The sequence below is a fragment of the Chenopodium album genome, chromosome 11 (genome assembly GCF_948465745.1).
Source record: "Chenopodium album chromosome 11, dcCheAlbu1.1, whole genome shotgun sequence".
NCBI lineage: Eukaryota > Viridiplantae > Streptophyta > Magnoliopsida > Caryophyllales > Amaranthaceae > Chenopodium > Chenopodium album.
Window position 1 is genome coordinate 9,015,123 of NC_137844.1, and position 23,760 is coordinate 9,038,882.

Genomic DNA, 23,760 nt, shown 5'->3' on the forward strand with positions numbered 1-23,760 from the left:
AAGCTGGCAAAAATTGGTAGGTTCAGAGTAGAGCACGTTGAAAACCTTTCAGTAACAGACAAGTGAGCAACTTTTATTGGTAAAGGGCCAAAACAAATTAACAGAATGTTCTATGTATCACAGTTTACATCATATACCCTTTTTTTGAATTTCTTATTCCTTTTGACTAATTATTGAATTGGTGGATTTTGATTGCTTTTACACCAAACTTGGAAATCTTAGTATGCACATGAAGAGGTGCAAATGTGTAATATATACACTTTGTTTCAATTAAATGCATTGTATTCAATCAACTGGTTTTTACACATATTCGAACTTAACTAGTTAAGCTGAAGTTGAATAACTCTTGTCAATCTTTAAAAAAACGTATCTAGACTTATTTTTATTGAACTTATCTTATTTGAATTTATCCAAACTCACTTTTTGAGAAAAAAACCATTTGGTAGTCATGGTAGAGCCGTAGAGGGTAATATTTGTGACAAGGGGTAGATTCATAGATTAGTATGAGTAGTAAAAATTGCAAGTTTCCACATTAAAGTGATATTATTTTAATTCGGATTATCATATTTGGAATATAATTTTTAACCATTGTGATTTGTGATAGAATATCTTGTGAATCGGTTTTGATTATGTAAAAATTGATTAACAAGATATTTAATACGGAGTATAATCTATTCAAGATTTACATAATCAAAACTGATTTACTCTGTACAAGATAATCTATCACATATTCATATTGATCTTATGTATCATTGTCTATGTATCAACCAATAAATCATCCAAAAATGAGGATTTTGTAACCATAAATAAAAAGACATTGTGTATTTAAATTTTTTATACATAAAGTCGTAAATATTAATACTAAAAGAGTAATTAAGAAGCCCATAAAAAATATATGGAGTACTAACAAAGAATTTCCATATAAATTCCATGGGTACAAGTCTACAAGACAACAACTCTACAACATACTAAAAATGCACCCCAAACAAATAATTTAAGAAGAAAAAGAAAATTATATGTGCAATGTGTATAAAAATAAAAAATAAAAAAATTGATAAACAACTACATAATTTTTTGTTTCTGAAAAAGCATTTGCAATTTGATGGAAGTAAGCAATCAACTACAAGTATAAAATAAGTGAGAATGAGGGATAGCTCAAGTGGTTAGAGCTTCCTTCTCGATTTCAGAGATCGATTCTCACCCCGCCCTTGTGGCTCTTTAAGCACCCAAAAAAAAAAAAAAAGAAAGAAAAAGAAAGTGATTATAGAAGAAATTAGAAATATGGTGTCCAAGAATGGAAAACTGTTTGTTTGAACTCCACAACTGTTTTCTATAGTGGATTTATTAATTTTGGCAAACATTTAATTCAGAATCTCTCAAGTCCATACTCCATAGCATAACTTGTTAGCAATCTTGTGGCCTTGTGGATGCATTGTTAAATAATAAAAAAAATAAAAAAATTATATATTAAAACTTAAAATTCTTTGAATTGACTAAAAATTCTAATATAACATTTTATGTCACACATTCTTCTCCAACGGCAGTCCAATCCTCTTGTTCATTAATAAAGTTAGTTAAGTTACAAGATTAAAATTTAATGAAATTACATGGCAATTTTTTAGGAATACCAACTCATGAAGGTCAAACAAAATAGTAATAAGATTTTCACCAAAAAAAAAAAAAGGGTAAAATAAATATTCCAAATGGGGGGGGGGGGGGGGGGGGGGGGGGGGAGGATCTATGTCCTGTTGTTACTTGTTAGTTACTAGCTTAGTACACTGTTTGGTAAGGGCTTTAAAAATAAGGAATCTCATTTAATTGCTACTCCATATGGTAATTATTAGTGTACACCTAGAAGATATTAAATTTTTACATTGATGTATAAAGATCAAGTAATCACGCATTTTACAAATAGGTGACGACATTAAAGGTGTACAATCGCGTACCTAAACATGTGACCACTATATTATCTAACATATGACATTCTAAAAAACGTTGTTGTACATACAATACCAAGAATTATTGCACTTGAACAAATCTATTGCGTGCAATAGATTGATTAGATTATATGAGTCAATCACGCCTACTCTCCTTATGAAGGATGATTTTGATAAAAATAAGCCACCACAAAATCTCGTGAAGCATGTAATGTTATGGAATAAAAGCAAAGAAAAACAGTAATGATATACAGTCGGTTGTACCTTATGCATAATACATGCTCACTTATAGCTAATAGTCTAATACTACCTGATAAGCAAATTAAACGAGTTTAAATAAAAAGTGAATGATGTAAGTTGAAAAGTATAACTAATTTGTGTGGTGAAAATTCTCGTAACAAAATAGGACATTAATAAAAGCAATTGCATAACAAATAAGGGAAATCAAATCATAATGGCACTCAATTAGTAATTAGTGTAATAGCAATAAAATAAGGCAAAAGAAAGAAAACTTGAAAGGACAGAAACAAAGTTCATAATAATGTTGGGGTTGGAAAGGTGCTATAGAGTGTGATCAAAGCCATTAGATTTAATTAGTTAGTTATGCAAAATTATTCAAAGAAAGTGACGGTTTTGTTAAGAAACCCACATTAATTAATAATAATCATGAATTTAATTTGACTCAATAAATTGGAAAAATAACGTGATTGGACCTTACTGTGTGCCATACATCTGCGCCAAATGACAAATGTTGACGTTCAAGCATAAAAATTGTTGATTGTTGTACAAAATTTTATTTATTTTTATTTAAAAAAAAAAAAAACAAACAAACAAAAACAAAAACAAATTGTTGAAAATGAGTAATTTAATGAAATTTGTTATATACACCCAAGTACATCGTAAAGAGAAATTTAATTGGTCAGTTTTATATATATTTCTTTTCTTCAAATTAAAAGATTAAAATTCCTGTAAGAATTTCATGAAAGAATTTCTGAGGACTCCCTAGATCCCACCTCAAGCACAAATTCTTTAGTTATCTTTACATAAATTGAATACATTATATAAACTAAAAATTGGATTGAATTCTTAGATTTACATGCAAGTATAAAATTTTATAATCCACTAAAGAGTTCATAGTGCACCATGGTAGGTTCATAGATGAATATTTTCATATCTTACGACATACGAAGTATTTACATACTCATTCCATTCTAAAATAATAGCACATTACCTACAATATAATAAGTTTATTGGTATAACCGTATAATCAATTGATGCTTGATTGAAAAGATATATCTAATAAGAAATAGATGAGTATTAGCTTAGAATCCTTGGAGAGCTATATATTATTGCCAATATGCTAATAATTTGAAGCTCGATCATAAGATAGCGAGACTTATAATTATATTATTATACTTCATTTGATTACATGGTTACACTTAATTATTCATTAGAATCAAGTAAATCATTAGAAAGTGTGAGAAAAGCACCTACGTGTGAGTTAAAACAGGTGTTCTCTCGAAAAAATAGGGAAGAATGACTGACACATAAAATTAGTGGCCTACTACATCTATCACTAATTATTTTTAGTACGAAATAAACTCTTTTGTGCTTATTTGTGCTCGGCCTAGTGAAACTTAAAAAGTAAAGGGCCAATAATTTGAAGAATGCAAAATATAAGGATTTCAAGATATGTTTGAATCAAGCCGTCCAATAGATGAAATTTCAAGTAGGGCTCAATTCACATTTGACCTCATGTTTAAAGTCTAGAACAGGGTCTAAAAAGGAAGTCTGTAATAATTTAAATTGCAAGATGTGAGTTATGTGACATTATTATATGTGAGGGGGAGTATTCTAATGATAATCCGTATGTAAACAGTTGTCCTTTGAAAAAATAAAGAGAGTTATTATTACTTCGTGTGTAAGATTGGTGGAGTATTCCACGTATTACCAATTGTTTTTAGATGGAAACCAACTAAGCTTATATGTAGTTAGTCACTTCTTAAACATGGTATGCTCGGCCTAGCAAAGTTTATCATAACGTAACTACCTGACAGGGTAAAGTCGTATCCCCTAATCAAAAGTAATTCCTAAAATTACTAACTAAATATAGATAGAGAAGTAGGGTCGAATCCACAGGGAAACTAGTCTTTCTATTCCTAACTAATTATTATAATCTAAATTATCAAGGTAACCAATATTGTTATTGTAAAAAGGAATTAAACTACGGAGATCAAGTTCAGGGAGAAAAACAATAATAAGAAGGCCTAGGGTCACAGGTTCACCAATAATTAATATTCTGGGATAAAACATGACAATCAATAATCAACATTGCACAAATAACATGATTAACAGGCTCTCGCAATTTATTAATCAACATAGATCTAACAGGCTCTCGCAATTTACTAGATCTAAGTTCCTATTGAAAATAGCCTTTAATATCAAATTAACATCTGCTCGATTCATCAATTCAATAATGCTATACTTTTACAATCAAATCACATCTGCTCGATTCATAATCTAATTGCAAAGAATTAAAAACAATTCAACACGAAATTATTAAGCAATATCAAATATCAATAATAACAAATTATCCCTTCATATTAATTATGGATCCCCATAAACCCTAGAATTAAACTACTCAGACATAATTAAATCTAAACTAAACAAAGCAATAAAAGTAGTCATGATAGAGTAAAGAAATAAAATAAATAACTGAGATTAAAAGAGAAGAAATCGTTACCCAAGTTAAAAGGAACAAGAGTTGTAGAGAGAGAAAATAATACTAAGAGTTTAAGAGAAGAGAGAAAGAGAAAAGTTAGAGAGAGAAAAGAGAGAGTAAGGGAACGGAGAAAAGAATTCCCCCCTAAATTCGCTTAACAAAAGCGTATTTATTCTAAGCTAGAAAATCCTAAGTTAAAACAAATTAAACGACGCTTAAAACGTCCTCCAGAAACACGCGCCCGATCGGGCGAGGCGCGCCTTTTTGATCGGACGAAGGGCTGCTGCGATATAAGTCTTCTTTGCCCGATCGGGCGCGCTATCGGGCGGATCATCGGGCGGACCATCGGGCGGACACCTTTGGGCCGCTTGGACTCCTCGTTTGGGCTCGTAACTTGGCCCAAACCAAATATCCTCTTTGGGGCTTAAATCATTCGGTCCAAATGCATCGTCTTCACACAAGTCGAGCCCTTATTCACCGGCTTGATTACTCTAACCGATCTTGGGCTACGAAAGATGGTCGTGCTCCTCCAATGCTCGTAGTTGCTCCATAAAATCCCGGGAAAATGTTCCAAAGGTGCAATTCCCTACAAAACTCAACCAAAACTACGAAAACACTAGAAAACACATATTAGTAATAAAAGTGGCTTTAAAGAGCCAAAAACACTACTAATTATGACCAAAGGACGGGAGTAAAATACTATATAAAATAGACATATCACTACCTCCGGATCGTATTATATGTAACTTTGTAATTTTTTATATATCACAAATAATACCCCAAAGTTGCATATAATATGATCCGGAGGTAGTAATTAACATAGCCCATAGCCCCCTACTTTATAAAATAAAGGCAAAGAAACTATCTTCTTCGGCGCAGTTTATGTCAAAATGATAATTCGGTTACTTCATCACTCAGAGGCTACTCAAAGTTTCCAACCTTTCACTTTCAATCAACTCCTTTTTAAAGCAATAAGTGTAATTTTTAACGTCAATAAGAAAATCAATTTCTCAATCTCAATTTTCTTACTCAGAAAAGGCGTCAACTATATAGTGGTACTTTAACATTAGTGAACGATCTATCTATAAAGCACTAAACATAAAGTATAATTTAGTCCTACACTTCAAAGTTTTAGGCAAAATTAGGGCGCAAAATATGAACCTTGTGGAAGTTAACATACACAAAGGCAGCTTAAATGACAAATAACAGCTAATTGGTATCATGTAAGAGGTACCACTTTACTCCAAACATAGAAAGGAATTGAGATGATCTCCAGGCCGAAATAGAAGGTGATAGAGATGATCTCCGGGCCAAATTTTGCATTGGGATATAAAGTTTGAGAAAATCCAAGTTAATATCCGTGATAAACGAGTATTGTTTATATCGTGGCAAAATTGTAATAAAAGTCCATTGATTTTCGTACTGGACCAATAAACAATTTTTTCTCAGCAAAAACTCTGACATTGGGCACATGGGCTTCAAAAAGAACACTTCACGCCGTTATTGCTCCATCCATCTACCTTAACCCAACTTTGAGGGTGAGTTAAGCTCACTCTTGCAATTGTCTTCATCTTTGTCATGAGAGAGAAACAAATAAGCAAGCTCACATAGTACATGAAAATGGCTTTGTAAAACCTTTAATGGAGAAATCGAGAAGCACGAACAACTTCAATGGAGAAGGAAGCAAACCTTGCCCTTAAGGGTTAACCATGCCCCAATTTCTCTAATTTTGTTTAATTCGACGACGAAGCCGTCGAAAATTCGTCGCCGGAAAGGTGAAAGAGGGTGAAGAAGATAGGGGGACAGTAAGTTACTAGGTAATGTCAAGCATTCAAGCATGGAGCCATGGTGATTGGTGGTTTCGTATGGGTGGTTTCGACTTTTCATTTTTTTCGGATCGGAAGATGCAAAATTCCAGTTTGTGTACTATTGTTGGAGATTTTCTGGCCTTGTAAAGAAACCAGTCAAGTTTTTGGCTCAATTGAAAAACAAAATTTTACATAAATTGAAGAAGCAACTAGTCAAATTGAAGAAGATCGAAGATGCTTACGTGTCGCTGAAAGAAATCAATGTTCTTGGGTTTGGGTAGGTGAGAGGCGGACAGTCACTATTCACTAACCATGGTTAGTGTTATCCTCTTAACGCCCATCTAACAGCATAAGTCCATCCAACTAATGTTGACAAAATTACCCTTTCTTTTACATGCAAAAAGACGAATTTATCCTGATATAAACAACCCTTGTTTCTATCAGATATTAACCTGGGCATGCTCAGTTTGTTTCTATTACTAATAATCTCTTTCAAAGAATCTACAGTGAGAACCATTTTTGTGTTAAAAAAAGAGATATACTGTACATACTAGATAATGCAGTCAGCAATCAAGGGAAAAGAAAAACAAAAATTCCCCTCAAAACACAAGGAAAGGATTCCTGAGAGGAGCAAACCTTACATCAACAATCTACAACGGAAAATAAGCTAGCTATACACCAAAAATTTCATAATACAAATTACCGGTCACTGGAAAGACTATGAGGACAAACGTAATGCCATTTCTTGTAAAAGAGCTCGCTTTTGTGCAGCATTGATAACATGACTGGATTCGGCATTTTCCAATACATCTGTAAGTATCGAAGCAGCATGACCAAGGGGTTCTTCACCTGCCCTCTTCAACATGAACGCCTGCAAAATTATATTAAGCACATACAGGTTAAAAAATTCTCTTAGCATAGCAGTAAAACTCAGTGAAGGGACTCTCATGAAAGCCAAACAATAGTCTTGCTGAAAGCAATCACATAACAATATATCATATTACGCAACGAAAACTGGTCATGTAAGAAAATAATAAAATAAAATAAAATAAAAAAGAAAAGAGAATGCCCTTTAAGCGGAAAACAATATTAGGAACAAGAGAGTGACGGAAGCAGTTAGCCAGTTACACAAGAGGTAAGAGAAGTAACCTAAGTAAAACAGGAAACCAGATGTAAAAGGAGAGTTCAGTTGAGAAGGTATCAATTTCTGGAAGTGGCAATATTTCTTCTCTGATATATCAGCTATTATGCTTCCTTTTTCTAATACCTTTCCCCATAAGCAAGAGTTGACAGGAGTTACCTTCTTGTTCCTATTTTCTTTCTTTCAAAATGAAAGAGAAAAAACATATCTTCTTAATATTAGACAGAAGATTATTTGGTGCCTTTTCAGTGTACAGCTGCCCCCCCCCCCACCCAATCGTTAGAAACACTTTATTTTCTTTTTTTTTTTCCCTTCTTCAGGATATTCAATGATCAGCTCAGGTCACACATAACATAGCAGGCAAAGTTCTTCATCCTATCAAAGATCGGGATCTATGACCGCAATAACTCATAAGCAAAAAATCAACAACCAAACCATTATAGCATCATTTAAAAAAAAAAAAACAAACAAACAACTGTCATTTAACTAGGCTCAGATATTGCAAAACGTCAGGTACATTTAGATCTGTTTAAATTTTCAAACCTTTCATAGCATGGGCCAATATATCTTTCCTGATAACACACCATCAGTTCAGTCTTGCAAGGATTACACCCAGTCATTTAAAAGTCTCTATTTTCCAAAAATTGAACCCCCATTGTATCAATCATTACTCTTTAATCCCAACAAGGGTCTTTGCCGAAGCTTGACAACAGGAAAGTCAGACCCTTAAGCCTAAACAACCCAAGATCTTTGATCATTATTGGATCAATTACTTCTCCTACTTTAATAAAGTAGGACCTTAGTCTTCTATTTAATAAAGGTCACAAATCTCACATTCTGAACAAATTAGGTCTTCAAAGACTCAAGCAACCTGAATACTTACTTATAAGAAACTTTACCAAGAACTTCCAATAAAATTCACCACCAAGGTCACAAATTACCCAAATAAAAGAATGTTCAGAAGGACAACAAATTTACTAAGAGCATCTGCAAGAAGTATATGCTTTGCATGCAATCACAAATGCACAATAGAGGGTCGAGGCTACCCAAACAAGTAGAAAAGGGGTTACCTGGCCATGATGACAGATTTGTAATGTACAAGGTTGCTGAAACCATGGCTCCCCATCTATCTGCACAGGCAATGCAGCAAATAACTGGATCTTGATGGTTTGCCCTTGTGCAAGCCTCTGCGCTCGGGACAGCCCTACCTGCACCCCAATTGTTTAAACACATTTTTATATTATTAAAGCTAATAATAAGACCAATCCAAAGTAACATGCAAAATTTCAAGTCATTCATAGAATTACTGTAAAGGAAAATTAATTAAGTTGTTCAAAATTATTAGAAATCACCAGACACTGCAAGACAAACTATAAGAAGATAATTAGACAAAATCAATATTTTTATCTATGTTGAAATAGATAAAAGAGCCAACATAAGACAAATTAAAGGAAACTTAAATTTGGAAAAGAATAAGGAAAAAAAAATCAATGCCTACTGAATTGCGGAGGGGAAATTCCTCAACCAGTGGACCAGAAATTCTTGCAATTAAGCATCATTTGCTAAATCAAAGATTAAAAAAAAAATGGTAAGCTGATATGGAGAAAATATGCATGAATAGCACAAATCTGTTGTTTTTGGTGTTCACAGCTACTTGTTGCCTGACTGGGAAATCACTACTATCTGATTAGTTCTCTGAAATTAAAGACAGAATATCTAAATCTCCTATCATATCTATCCCTTCTGAGACTTCTTCAACATACAGCAGAAGAGATTAGAGACCTAAATCCTCATGGTGTAAAAAATTGATCATCTAAAGCAAGAAAAATATGACCAAGGAAGCAGGCATGTGGTGGACAATTCCCTTTTCTTAATTCTTCTCATTTAGAAATCAGTATATCACAGGAAAGAGCAGCATCAAACTGAAAGACAACAATACAATATGAAAGAAAATGCCACTTTACCTGAAGCTTTCCCAAATGCCATGTCCCTGATATGCTCACGACTTCCAAAACCTTATCATGCATTGATTGAGGATCAAATTTTCCAAAGTTTTCATCCTCATTATGCCACAAGTCCACACCTCCCATGTAACTTCCAATGTTTGCTACAAGAACGCCTTCTGCGTCCTAGAAACAGCAATGTATTAATGTATGAACATATGTAGACTTGAAGAGGCAATCAAAGCGTTACAAAGAGATCTGACGATATAGTGGAAAATTCACAAAGGATACCAAATAATAATGCAAGAAGTTTACAAATAAATTAATTAAATCAATTATAAAAGGAAAATAAATCTGGTCAAGTAATTTATGGACCGACATCTGCCAATTTAAAATTCCAGCTGACTTCAAGTAAAATGAAGCAGAGCCACGCAGACAAATTATTTCCAGATACTACTACTGTGGAGTGTGGAACGAGTACTCTTAAAAAATGATAGGGTAGGCCAAGTGGCCCCACAAAATATAAGAAGTGCAGTTGGGAAGTCTCCTATCAAAATTTTAGCACTCAATTTGTAATGTAGTAGTAACTAAATCTCAGTAATAATGTAATGTTGTAAAGCTTTTGTTAATACTTCCGCATGGTCCCCGAAACTCCAATGATCACATATCACCATATGCAGTCTAGCTAGAGTCATCCTAAAATATGGAAAAATGTGGACAAAATATATGTAGTTGCAAAACCAAAACCAACAGTGTCCTGAAGTACTAAAGATCCCCTTAGACCCTGTGAGAAGACCGGGAACATAAAGGAAGCCAATGAGGGAAAAGATACCCAATTTCTATAATGATAGCATAATATCTAACCATTTCTTAAGATATGAGATGACCTGCTTGATTTACAATTCTTCTTGAGACTTTTGTAACCAATCTAAAATCCGAATAAAGAAACCTATAATTTTTAATCCACGTGGCTCATCATGGTGAAAACCACAGAAATCACCCAATCAATTATCTTAACAATTTCATGACTTATATACAAGTGGAAGGCTGAAGAGGATGATGCTGATCTTATCATGATGGCTGACAACTCACAGAGATTCAGGTCAGCCATTAAATTTTACGAGTTAAGACTGGTCCATTACTGAACAAATGCTGCAGCAAGTAAACCATCATGTCCTATCTCCTTCCATCAATTCTCGATTACTTAAAGCATGCAGAAATCTACAGCGTGGAATTAATGGTACCTTACAACCCAATAGAGCAGTTATAAATTATGTAGACTGGAAAGAGTAGAGAACCCTTCCAATGAGGTAAGACACAAAAATTACATATAGGGATGCAAAGCTGAACATCAAAGGTATCCCAAAACAATAATGTGGCACACGAACCCCAAAATGGACTTAGCCCTAATTACCCATATCACAGCTTGAAACAAAGAAGGAACCCCATCAAACTCTTTGTAACAACTAAGACTTAGAATAAGTCAATCCATTGATGAAAAAGGATCCATCACTCAAGTTACTAAAGGGACGGGGGATTCTACTATTCAAGTAGGACTTCAGCAAGTTATAAGTGATAAGCAGTTTAAGTGAAAAGGGTTATTCTTAGGCCCCATGAAGTAAATAAAGTTTCCCCAATATGATACAAGTTATATATTCTCTGTCTCATTCCAAGAGACAGCATGTCCTCTACTCATATATATCCTCCCTCTATTGGTACATAATTATTCCATTCCTATTACTTCTATACATTAAAATTATTAAGAATATAACAGAGTGTTAGGACCATTGGATCCTACTAAGAACCTGTAGATTGGAAAGCTATAAAAGCTTATAAAGGAGCAAATAATAGTAGCACTCCACATCAAGTTCAATCACCATACTCACCTCAGGGACTTCAATCTCAACACCATCTACCTCTACACGAACTTGCCAAGGGAAATCTTCAAATATCCTGTCCATGATAATCTTAGCTCCTTCTTTTGCATAAAGGACTTTGTTCATAAACTGCAAAAATACAATTAACAGCTATCAGCCAAATAGATTATAGTCATTATCTGAATGTAGGGCTCACATAACAATGGCAACAAAATAATAAACTATCATGATTTTAATGTTACATAATAGTCCTCCAGAATCTCGATATTTTTTCAGGGGATGGGAAGATTTTACCAAAAAAAAAAAAAAAAAAAAGAGAGAGAGAGATGAACTCTTCCATAGATAAGCATCCTAAGTCATTCTTATGAAAAGAAACCTAATTGCAATGAGTCAATGCCAAAGTTACATTCAAAAAGAAAATACTGAAACCATATAACAATATAACATGCCCAATAATATCTTGGATATTAAAGAGTCATTCTTTTCACCTAAAGAACATTGACCTAAGTTATCTAAACTTGTTTATCCTTATGAACTTATTGCCCTTTATATGAACCGTTTTTGTTGTGAATTGAATTTGTGTAGCACTTACTTGGAACTTATTGGCCCATATCTGAGCTTTATTCCACACTTTTTTTTGAAGGTAAAATAATAAAAACCTTCCCTTTTCATTACTTATCAGATTTATTGGCCTTTATCTAAACTGAATTTAATTCTATGCTGTACATGGTACCCGAATCTTAACTTATTGGTTGCAGCCTAACCTTTGGCTGCCCAGCTATAGTTACTGCCACTGATCACATCCATTCAAAAATCAACAATCAATATCTCTGACAACATAAATAGTTTCAACAGTGACAGTTTCATAATATTGCAGAAGTACCTGCACCCAGATGTGGAAAGCATTGTTGCTTATTGCAACATGTAGGGAAAGCACAGTATTTTAGGAGCTAGTGTGATGAGGATATTGCAACATGTAGGAAAAGCACGGTATTTTAGGAGCTAGTGTGATGAGGAGAGGGAGAGAGAGAGAGAGAGAGAGAGATTAAAGAGCCATGTGATGAGGAGGGAGTAGAGAGAAACATGTGCAAATGAGTAAACATTGCATTGTATATGAAACTATTATAAAAGAAAACTACTGCAATATGAGAAAGTATAGCAAAAAGGTTGCTTACCTGGCTGTAAAACTTCTCAGGATTTTCTTCCCTCATATTATGTATATCTAAAGCAACTTTCGCATCACAACCAACCCCTGTGATGCAACAAATGCATTAATAAGCAATTATAACAATATATTGTACAGCACAACAATCAGATCAACAGATAACATCATCAAAAGACCACTAGCCACAGCATATGAAGAATTATTCGTATCAGCTTCCCCATTAAACTGAACTTTTTAGGGTTCAGAATGGTGAAGAGCAAGAGAAACTGTGGCAAGGAACAATGTAAAAAAATATATATGCATAATTTAAAATTTACAAAAGAATCTTAGGTTCTAGCAATAAAAAAGGTTATAGTTTTGAAGAAATGGCACACAGAACTAGATCAGCAGCATACCACACAAGTCTAGCGAATAAAATTTCTGTAAACTCAAAATTTTCAAGCTTAGGCTCTTTTCTCTTCAACTAAAAAAACAAATTATTATAGGGAAAAAAAAAAAAAGAAAAAGTTCAACAAAGCTGCCCTATGGCCCTATGGGTAACCCAAGTTCAATTTATAACTACCATAAGTTCAGATCAGTCAAATTCAGCTCATGGGAATACACCCTTAGTGTAAAGTTCGAGGCCACATTAAGAGAGATAGAAGTCTTAATTAAATTAAAAAAGAATACTTCCTCTGTTTTCTTTTAGTTGACATCTTTCGATTATTACGTTTGCCAACGCATGTTTGTAACGATTAATATCTCTAATTATCAACATTGTAAAATTATTAAAAGTGGATATTAATAAAATATACATTGAAACAATTCAAACAAGATCCCACATGAATATGTTTTATCGTATTTATAAACCACAAAAGCGAGTCAAAGCGAGTTGTGTGTATAGTGTAAAAGTCAAACGGTGTCAACTAAAAAAAACGGAGGAAGTATTAAAGAATTGTAATTGTATCCCAGAACAAAGTAAATCCATAGAAACTTATTGCTTTTCCATAGCAGTGAAGTGCAAGAAGCTACACCATGACCACTTAACTGTACAAAGTAGAAGGATGGAATATATATGAGACTCAGCTTTGACCAACCTAGATAATTGTTCATATATTTGGGGGGTTGAAGTTGTTTCCCCTGCTGATTCAAAATTGTTATCTTCCATCGGTCAAGAATGGTCACTGCAGCATGCTCTATGTCATGCAATACGCTGCAGAGACCTCCCTGCTTCTCTATTGAACCAAGTCCACCACCCCAAGAAAGAACTCTTGCAAGATCATTTCCTGTCCCTGCTGGAAGAATTGCAACTGGGGGAGGAGAAATAAAATTCTGTTTATCTATTGCATCCAAAACCCAACCAACAGTTCCATCTCCACCAGATACAAGAATTCTGAAGTGTGGCACCTTTCTGAACATGTACAAACCAACCTCAGGTCCTTGATTTGGGCCTAACTCAATAACCTGCAAGCAGGCAAAAAAATCTGAATATTAAATCAGAGATCCAAATCAGCACAATAAAAAGGAGGAAATAACAAAGGTTTGAAGAGCAGAATAGTGGCATTACTCTTAATTTCTCATCTCCTCCACCCACATAGCATTGTTTAAACCCGTGGAATATTGTATTATAAGTATTTACAAATAAAGGTAACTAACACGAAAAAAATCAGAAAGATTAGGCAGCTTATTGGAATTATGAAGAAACGCCAATTGTAATTAAAATTCCACCCAACCACTCCTGATGAGGCCACTCTGACGGGAAATCAAGCTTCACCACTCGCAACACGCTGCTCCCAATGTTCCACAACGAACTTTTACATTGACCTTTCAATGTTATCACTAATTTTAACAAGTATCTATTTAAGTTATGACCATACTTTGTCAGCTTAGTGATAATAATAAAAAAATTATCATATATAAATGCACCGATAATCTCGTAGAAAAACTGTAAAACATTACTATTTGAAAATATATAATTTTTAACATCATCTTGCACACTAACATTTGTTTTCATACATTAGGGAAAAAAAACAGGGTTGTCAAAGTGGAGTGTAGCACCATTACAGATTATCCAGGATTCCAGGCATAAGTAAAAATCTCACACACAACAACTCTCTGGAAAAGGAGAGAAAGGGCTATGCAAAACACTTTATTTTAGAAGAAAATGACAATCATTTGGGAAAGAAAAAAAAAAAAATTAGATTTGAAACACGATGTAGCGACTAACCTGAACTGGATTCAGTAGCATATTCAAGCGCACACGAAGAGAGTCTCCTTGCTGAGCCCCACTCTTCTTATTGAGGAACACCAAGAGAGGTCTTGAATCAGCTGGCAGATCAAGAATAACATATCTCTGTTTTTGAACAACCTGGTCATCTTTCTGGGTTATTGATGTACTTCTCTTAAGATCAGGCTTTAGATCTGTATGTTTATCTAGATCTCCATTACAATTCTGATCTCCTGTGCTGCCACTACCATTACAATTGTCCTCCATAGTATGTGATCCATTTACTGTTACACTAGTACCTGAAGTATTATCCGTTGATGTATCACATGCACTGCTTCCACCTCCCAAATCAACAGAGGAGCCATTTTTATATTTATGCTTTTTGCTTTGACTTCTAATGCGTCCGCGTACAGTGGAAGCAATTTCATTTGCACCTTGAGTAATTGAGCTCAAAATTCCACCAGAAGATGGCTGGCTTAATTCCCTGACAAAGAGTGGAGATAAAATCAACCTTCTCAAAGGACCGAGATCACAAATATCACCAAATTCATTGGACATGCTGGTGTGGCAGTCAACATGCACTAGCCTTTGGCACCATAGGCAACACCATATAGGAGATCCACTGAGAAAAGAAGCACTACATGGTTCTTCACAATAACTACAGAAAGAAGTTTCATCAGTTTGATCTGTAATCTCTATCCAGCGAACAGCCCATTGGTGAACAACATGCTCATATCCTAGCATTGATACACGCTTGCAATCCTTGTGTGCGTTTGAGGAACAGCCTAGGTGAGAAGCTGCTCCGCAAACGCTACATCGGTTATAAAAACTGTCTGAAGCCACCATTGGTCCAAGAGTTTGTGAAGGAGTAAAGGATTTTAAGCAGACACAACAATTCCCATTCTTTGCACGTGTTACAGATTCCAAATTCCATGAATGTGGAGCTTCAGGAGCTTTGTTCCTTGTCTTTGGATTTTTTTTGGATCTTGCTATAGCTTTCATCCAAGTCAAATTGATGTTTCTTCTCCATTGAAAAGCAGTGAATGCTATAGTCAAGATTCCAACCAGACCAGCAAGAAAGCAAGAAAGGATAAAAAAGTGTGAATCGGACACTTCACTTGCATTCTTGCCAACCAACCATTCAGACAAATCATCCATTCTTCTTCAACAAATAACCTTTTGCAACATAGAAAGGCCAACAAATACAAAACTAACTTCTACAAAGAGCGAAGAGGTTCAGCTCCAACTCTCATTACATCTCATCAATCACCTTAATAACTTACTACCGAATTTCCAAACTAAAACCAAGGGAACAACCAACATCACATATTCAGTCACCACTCACCCCACATCAAACCATAACAAAGTAACACTAATCTAAAAATCTCCGTCCCATCAGATCTTCCCAAAGGATAGTCACTCTATGTTGTTGCTTTTTAACTTTCCTAGAGTTCCAACAATCTCTTACTTCTATGCAACCAAAAAAACTGGTAGTACTTAAACACCCACCGGACTTAAATTACCGCCAAAGCAAAGATCAATTGAAACAGAAAATCCTGCAATACATATAATTATCACCAATTGTTTATAAATATGTATAGTGTGTACGACTGGCATCCAAAACAACATTAAGTAATCACCCTAAACACGAAAACTCAAAAACACGGTAATTTCTTCCTAAACACACAATGCCGATTCTGGCATACTCGACAATACAAGTCATAACCCTAATGCTTATATGAAATTTAAAGAGCTTAACACCATCAAGCAATTCGACAGCCTCCTCGGCTACTACGACTGTAATGGGTCACATTATATGTAGCATCAAAAGTTCAAAACTCTAATCACAACTCACAAATACTCCAACTTCATCGCAATCACTACAATCAGAAAGTAACACAAACATAACTCCCAAACTCTAATTTCTGCTCTAAATTTAGATATTCCAAAACAAGCTTACATCAATAAAACTCAAATTAATTCTTCGCCCTACCGTATTATGGTATACATAACAAAAATCATACGAATGCTGCCATTTTAACATCAATATATCATGAAAACTAGTAATAATTAACACATGTACCAGAAAATATAGCAAATAAACCCTCGATCATTCAAACAAACGGCAAAATTATAACAAAAAAATTGGTTCTAATTAATACAGAATCATAAACAAGAAGAAAAACTTACCACAAATTGGGAGCAATTGAAAACCCTAAATGAATGCCGAAGATCACAAAATCGAAAATTGGAGGAAAACTTTTGGAAATTGGAATCAAATTAAAGAAGCAGTATGAACTAAAGCAAGAAAAAAGGGGGAAATATAGATCAAATTAACCTAGTAAAAAAATAATTAAAGGAGGTTTATTTTATTCAACGAATTTCAAAGCTTTTTCTTTTCGTATTTTTCGAATAATTCGTTTTTTTAATTTGAAAATTTTGGATTTTATCGATTAATTTATATATTTGTTTGAGCAAAAGAGGAGAGAGAATCTGAGAGTTTGTCTGGAAAAATGGTGAGGTGGGGTTGGGTTAACAGATACGAATCTCGGTTAATTCGAGACACGTGGCTGTCGGTAAATGTGGCTTTTTCGAGAAGGGGGTCCTACAAATGGAGAGTGAAATGCTAAATTCCAATTTGTTTGACACGTTAGAACTTGCTGATCGGTGTGTTACACAGGCAAATGCTAACGAACGTTTCATAATATTAGAAAAGATAGCAAAAGGTATAAAAATTAGATTAAAATTAACATTAATTATATCAATTGATACGTAATTTTGATATAAATTTTCAAATAATACCATTTTAGAAAATATTTTTAATAACGTCTCGGGGGCGTTTATTAGTAAGATCCATATTAAATGATGATTTGAGTTGATGGTTCGATTTTGGATTGGGTTTAACAATTTTTGATTTAAACTTATTAAGGTTATGAAAGAAATTATTCCGTATATTGTGAAGAGGCCGGTCATTTTCAATTTTGGGTAAAATTGGTAGGGTAGTAAGTAAAGTAAGGTTATTGACTTAGGGCCTGTTCATATTTACTGAACTGAGCTGAACTGAACTGAACTGATTGGAACTGAACTGAACTGAACTGATTGGAACTGAACTGAACTGAATTGAACTGAATTGAGCTGAAATGAATATTTTATGTGAGAGGGAAATAAAGAGCTGAACTGAACTGAACTGATCTGATTGGAACTGAACTGAACTGAACTGAACTGAACTGATTGGAACTGAACTGAACTGAAATTAAGTAAATGTGAACAGACCCTTATTGTGAGTTCAAATTCATATTAGGTTGGGTCATAATCAAGTAATTAATAGAAACGGGATTAATTGGCTGGCTAGTCAAGTATGAAAACTAAGGGATCGATTCATTTTTGTTCATTTTTTTTTTTTAATCTGGTTATATCCAATCAAATCATATTTGATTTCAATCGACATGCGTTAATGCATTGGGTTATAAACAAGTTTAATCTAAGGTCAAGTTTTAAACATATCAAATCAACTTTGATCCATTATCGAGTTTACTCCATTTTGTTTTATTCATCTTATTTTACTAAAGTAAACAAAACAAGCCCGAGTCCGCACTCAAATTTATCACCGCGACTTTGCCCCTCGAGACTTGAGTCTTCACCATCAATTCTCTATCCCCTCACATCAAGTCTCTTCCCTCTACCTCATTTATCTCAAATCCTCTCATAATAAGACCCACAAAAGAACCAAAAGAAATGCAACTCATCCACCTTAAGGCTTTAATCTCATCAATGGCAAAACCAACGCAAGAGCAAACAACTACGCTTAACCGTTTCCGCAAGGCAGAATTTAGCCAAATTCATTAAAAAAAAAAAAAAAAACTCAAGCACTACCTAGTACCTTTGCATTCAAGCGTCTAATATTCATGACAACAACAAGAAAGCTTGTATTAATTAATTGTTCTAAGATCCCACAACTTATTGCGACTATAAGGTTGTCGTTGCATCAGATACCAATTTTGAAGCCCCAAGATTCCTACGCAACACCAACGTTAAGTGAGAACCAATTCACTTCTTGCTTAAATCCCTAATTGTAACACATTGTACTTGGCATGGAGAGAACAAGTATCAGATGTATTCATATTGAAACCTAGCAACTAACTCCTTTTTTCCTTACATATGTAAAATCAAATGATGAACACTTAAAACAGCATGCAAGAAATTGGTACACATTGATTCTATGTTCTTCCAACTCTAATTCAAGATGAGTATCAAGGCTGAGAGAATTTGATATTCACACGTATATCAGGTACAGTCGTACAGAATAGGTTTGCAAACACGTCATTGTTAGTAGTGAAGATGGTGTGTGTCACAGAAGTAGCATGAACAAATCACCTACTGCTGACCTGCTGTAACTATCACTAAGACTAGCAAAGTAATACAGAATAGACTTGCAAACATGTCATTGTTAGTAATGAAGATGGGTGTCACAAAAGTAGCATGAACACAAGACACAAAGACAAAATTTAAGTTCATATATTTCTAAAATTTAACCCTGTGTCTTTCGACCTTCATAGCAAAATTGACTCAGACAACTAGCACAGCATCACAAAACTATGAAATTAAACATAGGCAATCAAAGGTAGAAATCTGATTTACGTCCCTCTACACCTAATTTCCATTTGACTGGAAAGTAATAAAAAGATTCCGAAGTGATTGATGCATTTGTAGGATCACAGACCAGCTTTCCTACACCTCGACACCAATTCTACCAGCCACTTGATCAAGATCACGCTGGCCGCTTGATGTGATTTTCCTTCCTCTGCAAGATACACAAAACATATTTATCAGTACACTATCCACTAGCTTTTTAGCGAATTACTACTTGCGAGCAACATACACTACTCCTTAACATCCTTATTGTGGATGTCAAAACACAATTAACATCAGCAACAAGCTGTAAATGCATTACTTCTACTGGTAATGTCATGACATGATTAAGAACAATAACTCCAATTCAGGATTTCAACTCGAAAAAACTGATATTGTTCCTCAATTTGCAACTAATTATGCCAGAATGCAGCCATGGTGCTCATAGAGTCATAGCTACCAACTATTATAAAATAGCTATAAGAAAAGATAACTTACCCTTTGGGGTCAATTTCAACAATGTTCACTTGCTCCAATTGCTGCAAAATGTGACGGGCAACAGATCCACTGCTCTTGCAGAAATGGGGAGGGCGGCTACCATTTCTCTTGCTTCCTCCATAAATCCTCCTAAAGCCACCAACTCCAAGTCCACCCCTCAAGTAAATCTTCCTTGCCATTGAGGCTGCCAAAAAAAGTCGATTTTTATTAACTACAAGTACTAAATATAAGCATTATAAACACAATTAAACAGTCCAAGCAATGTGTTCACAATTTTTAGAAGATGTGGAAAATTAGCAGGCACATCACACATGTATTGCATTTATAACACTATCCTGCTATGAAAACACTATGCATCATAATCATAGAACTACCATCCAGTATAAAAAGTAACTGAATGATCAACGAGAATGACAAAGCAATAGCAGTGTGCAAGCCAATTTTCAATTCAAAAAGTATCTAAAGTTGTCAATCAAAAAACCAAGTATCAAGCAACATACTACTAATCAACACCTACCCTCAAAATGCACCTAGCAAGGTTCTTCTCTTGAAATTATGAACATCTCTTTAGGTTAATACTAATAAGAATACGAACACCTAAATGCTCTACAAATTTTTGCAGAAGTCTGCAACAAAGTAGAATGCGGCTCCTCTTGCTATTCAAATGAAGATATTCACATGTTTACTAGTTTCTAATAAGAATATAGCAGAATACTTGATTTCATACACAGATTGGAGTTCAAAGGAAAAAGAGATGAAACAATGATCAACAAATTCACTTACCAGCTCTGATGTAATACCAGTCAGGGTCATACGGTGCGAGTTCCTTGAGCTTTCCGGTCTTGACAATGTCAGTCCAGTGAGGCAACTCCATCTACACAGCACAAATCAGAAACATAAGCACCATATCAAAACCTAGCTTCATCAAATTAATTCCGACTCATAAGCAATACTCTCGTATTAGAACTAGATATATGCAGCAACAAAAAACCACAACCCTAGCCTTGATTGACATATCTCTACCTTAATTTATTTAATTTTGGGTATTAATTATTCAATTTTAAGGTATAATTCACTAAATTTTTGGACATAATCTACACATTTAAATTACTCAACTCTTCATTTACAGAATAATACTCGTTTCCAATCAAATGTAGCTCGGATTAAAAAAAATTAACTCAACCAATAGCAACTAAAACCTTAAAAGAAGAAATCTTTACAAAATTTTATATCTGTCAAATTTGTTCTTTCATATACTATACCCTAAAACCACAATAACGGCCCTTAATCATATACCTTTAAACCCTAAAAATCTATAAACCCTAAAATCAAACACAAATAAGGGCAAAAATCAAGCTCAAATCTTCAATTAATATTCAAAAAAACCAAACATATTAAATCAATATCATTTAATCATAAATAATGACGAACAAAACACAAATCTAAAATCATAAAACAGTATCAAATTACACAATCCGAAATCGAAATTGAAGAAGAAGGAAAGAGAAAGAAGGGAACCTTTCCAGAGCGCTTAAGATGAGCAGCATAAGCTTTGACGAAATCATGAGGAGAAACATCCTTCACAGTTTTCCCAGCCTCCATTGTTGATGTTGTTGTTGTTCTTCTTCACTCTCTCTCTCTTACTCTTTCTCTCTCCTCACCCAGGAAAACGAGCGGCTGCTGCAGACGAAATGAGGGGGCGAGTTTTGTTGGCAAAGGAGGGGATATTAGGGTTTTGGTTTTGGTTATAAGACTTGTTTATATGGTCTTACCCGTATTCGCTTCATTCATTCGGGTCTTTTTTATGGTCCACTCCATATGGGTTGGCTACATAAATTATTTGTGTGAGCTGTGCCAACTAGTTGTTCATTTTTAGGTGGTTAGATTTCAAGCCCTTTCAATTGTTATTGCGGAGGATCGAACATGCAGCTTTTTCTATCACCACTGCACCAACATCTAATTGTCGATATTATTTGACTTGTAGGTAGAGGTGATCAAGTTGAACTCGGCTCATTGGCCCGGCCCAACCTGGTCCGATTTTGGGCGGGCTTTGGACAACTTTTTCCGACCCGGCTTGATTTTTTAAAAAATTTGGACAGGCTTGAGAAATCAATTTTATGCAATTTTAGTTTTTTTTTTTTTTTTTTGCCCCGCCTGAAATTGGCTGAAAAAGCCCGTTTGGCCCGTCTATTTGGACGGGTTTAGGCACACATTTTTCGGCCCAAAGTTTGGCCCGACCCGACCCGTTAAATGGGACATATATTTTAACCTTGGCTCGGCCCAAACACGGCCTAGCCGGCCCATTGATCACCTCTACTTGTAAGCCCTTTTTGGTTGGGATGAATTGAGAGGAAAAGAAAAGAAAGGTAAAGAAAAATATATTACCTTTGTTTCACATTTTTTGCAACTTTAAAGGGTGCATGGGCTTTTAAGCAAAATTTGTTTGTGAGTGTAAGATAGAAAGATAAAATTAGGAATGTATGCAATGAGGAGAGAGATACAGAATAACCTAAAAAGAAAATAATACATTAGCTGCAAATAATGTGTAGCATTCATTTTTGGCAAAAGTTGTAAAAAATATGAAACGGATGTAGTAGGTTCCATTGTTTGTTTCCAAAAATAAAATGAGATTTGCTAGGAAATGAAGGAAAATGGAAGGAAAGCCTCCTTCACAAAATCTTTCCTTTCCTTTCCTCTCAAAATTGGAGGAATTTCAATCAATCAATAACTTAATACTAAAACAGACACCGGGAGTGACACGTGTCACATTCGGGTGCTGCTTTTTCCCTCCAAAACTCCCATTCCCTTTTTAAGCCTTTTTTTTTTTGTTAATATTTGATTATATAATAATAACATTCCAAATCTTTTATATTATCTTTGTGACAAATATATATTCCTTTTTATTTGGTGTTCATAATTATTCTATATACAATTACCTAAATAATTATTTCAACTCCTCTTTAATTATCTTTTAAATGGAGTATTATTAGATTTTGCCAAAAAAGTAATAATAAATAAATTGACTCATGTAATAGATGTAATACAAATTACTTTAAAACATCACTTCAAATTTTTTTTTTCAAAATACCTCAGCTAGCTAATATTTTATTTCAATTTCAATTTAATAAAACTTTATATTTAAGTTAATTACAATTTTGTTTCTGAAATTTTACTATTATACGTACATATTATCACAAATTAAGGATTTATAGAGTATAGTATAAGTGTATAGCTATAAAATAAAAGTTGTGTTCGACAAATGATTTTTTAGATTTAAAAGGGCATATAGTATTTGTAATTTTGTGTACATTTGCTCTTTCACTAATAGTTTTAGTGGAGAGTTTAGTTTGTTGTTTGATTGAATTTAGATGTTTTTTAAAAATGCATTTATTAATAAGTATTTACTAATATGACCACTAGACCTGATCAAACGAAGTCTCGCCTGAAAAATTCTCGGGTTTGTGCAGCCTAAAAAATCCATTTTTGATAATTTTTTGCTTTACCTATTAATAATGATAGATTATGACATTATAATTTATATACATTTGATTTGTATGTTTTATCAAATTTTATTTGTTGGATATAATTAATTTTCTTACAAAAGTTAGACTTACCGTGCACATGTCACGGGACTTAAGCTAGTTAAATACTCCTTCCGTTTTTAAATACTTGCTCCATTTCTCCATACGCGGAGTTTTAGGAGAAACTGAAGAAAGTAATAAAATATGGAGGTAGTGGGATAGGTGAAAAAATAAAAAATTGTAAAAAGCAAAAGTAGTGAGAGAATTAGAGGAGAGAGAACATGAAATTAATAAAATATGATTTATGTTAGGT

At 34.1% G+C, this 23,760-nt stretch overlaps 2 protein-coding genes across 2 annotated transcripts; both read right to left on the reverse strand.

Moving 5' to 3' along the window:
- Positions 1-6,897: 6,897 nt before the first annotated feature.
- LOC145568491 (diacylglycerol kinase 1-like) lies at positions 6,898-17,280 on the reverse strand. The gene is made up of 8 exons (XM_081627915.1): positions 16,990-17,280; positions 14,800-16,355; positions 13,670-14,036; positions 12,604-12,680; positions 11,438-11,557; positions 9,573-9,737; positions 8,679-8,816; positions 6,898-7,338 (listed from the first exon to the last, which is right to left on the reverse strand). The coding sequence occupies exons 2-8, from the start codon at positions 15,955-15,957 to the stop codon at positions 7,186-7,188; spliced, it is 2,178 nt and encodes a 725-aa protein (XP_081484041.1). The 5' UTR covers positions 15,958-16,355; positions 16,990-17,280; the 3' UTR covers positions 6,898-7,185.
- A 2,014-nt stretch (positions 17,281-19,294) lies between these two features.
- LOC145567343 (small ribosomal subunit protein eS19z) lies at positions 19,295-21,607 on the reverse strand. The gene is made up of 4 exons (XM_081626607.1): positions 21,445-21,607; positions 20,710-20,800; positions 19,927-20,110; positions 19,295-19,600 (listed from the first exon to the last, which is right to left on the reverse strand). The coding sequence occupies exons 1-4, from the start codon at positions 21,526-21,528 to the stop codon at positions 19,528-19,530; spliced, it is 432 nt and encodes a 143-aa protein (XP_081482733.1). The 5' UTR covers positions 21,529-21,607; the 3' UTR covers positions 19,295-19,527.
- Between the last annotated feature and the right edge of the window lie 2,153 nt (positions 21,608-23,760).

What these genes read in the sequence shown, in the direction of transcription:
- LOC145568491 (XM_081627915.1), bottom strand. Translation starts at nt 15,957, where the DNA reads ATGGATGATTTGTCTGAATGGTTGGTTGGCAAGAATGCAAGTGAAGTG. An exon ending in GGCATTTGGGAAAGCTTCAG is followed by an intron (nt 8,817 to 9,572) that starts GTAAAGTGGCAT and finishes ATTGGGGTGCAG; the next exon opens with GTAGGGCTGTCCCGAGCGCA. An exon ending in AAATCTGTCATCATGGCCAG is followed by an intron (nt 7,339 to 8,678) that starts GTAACCCCTTTT and finishes ATAATTTTGCAG; the next exon opens with GCGTTCATGTTGAAGAGGGC.
- LOC145567343 (XM_081626607.1), bottom strand. Translation starts at nt 21,528, where the DNA reads ATGGAGGCTGGGAAAACTGTGAAGGATGTTTCTCCTCATGATTTCGTC. An exon ending in ATCTTAAGCGCTCTGGAAAG is followed by an intron (nt 20,801 to 21,444) that starts GTTCCCTTCTTT and finishes TGTGCTGTGTAG; the next exon opens with ATGGAGTTGCCTCACTGGAC. An exon ending in CTGGTATTACATCAGAGCTG is followed by an intron (nt 20,111 to 20,709) that starts GTAAGTGAATTT and finishes TTTTTTTGGCAG; the next exon opens with CCTCAATGGCAAGGAAGATT.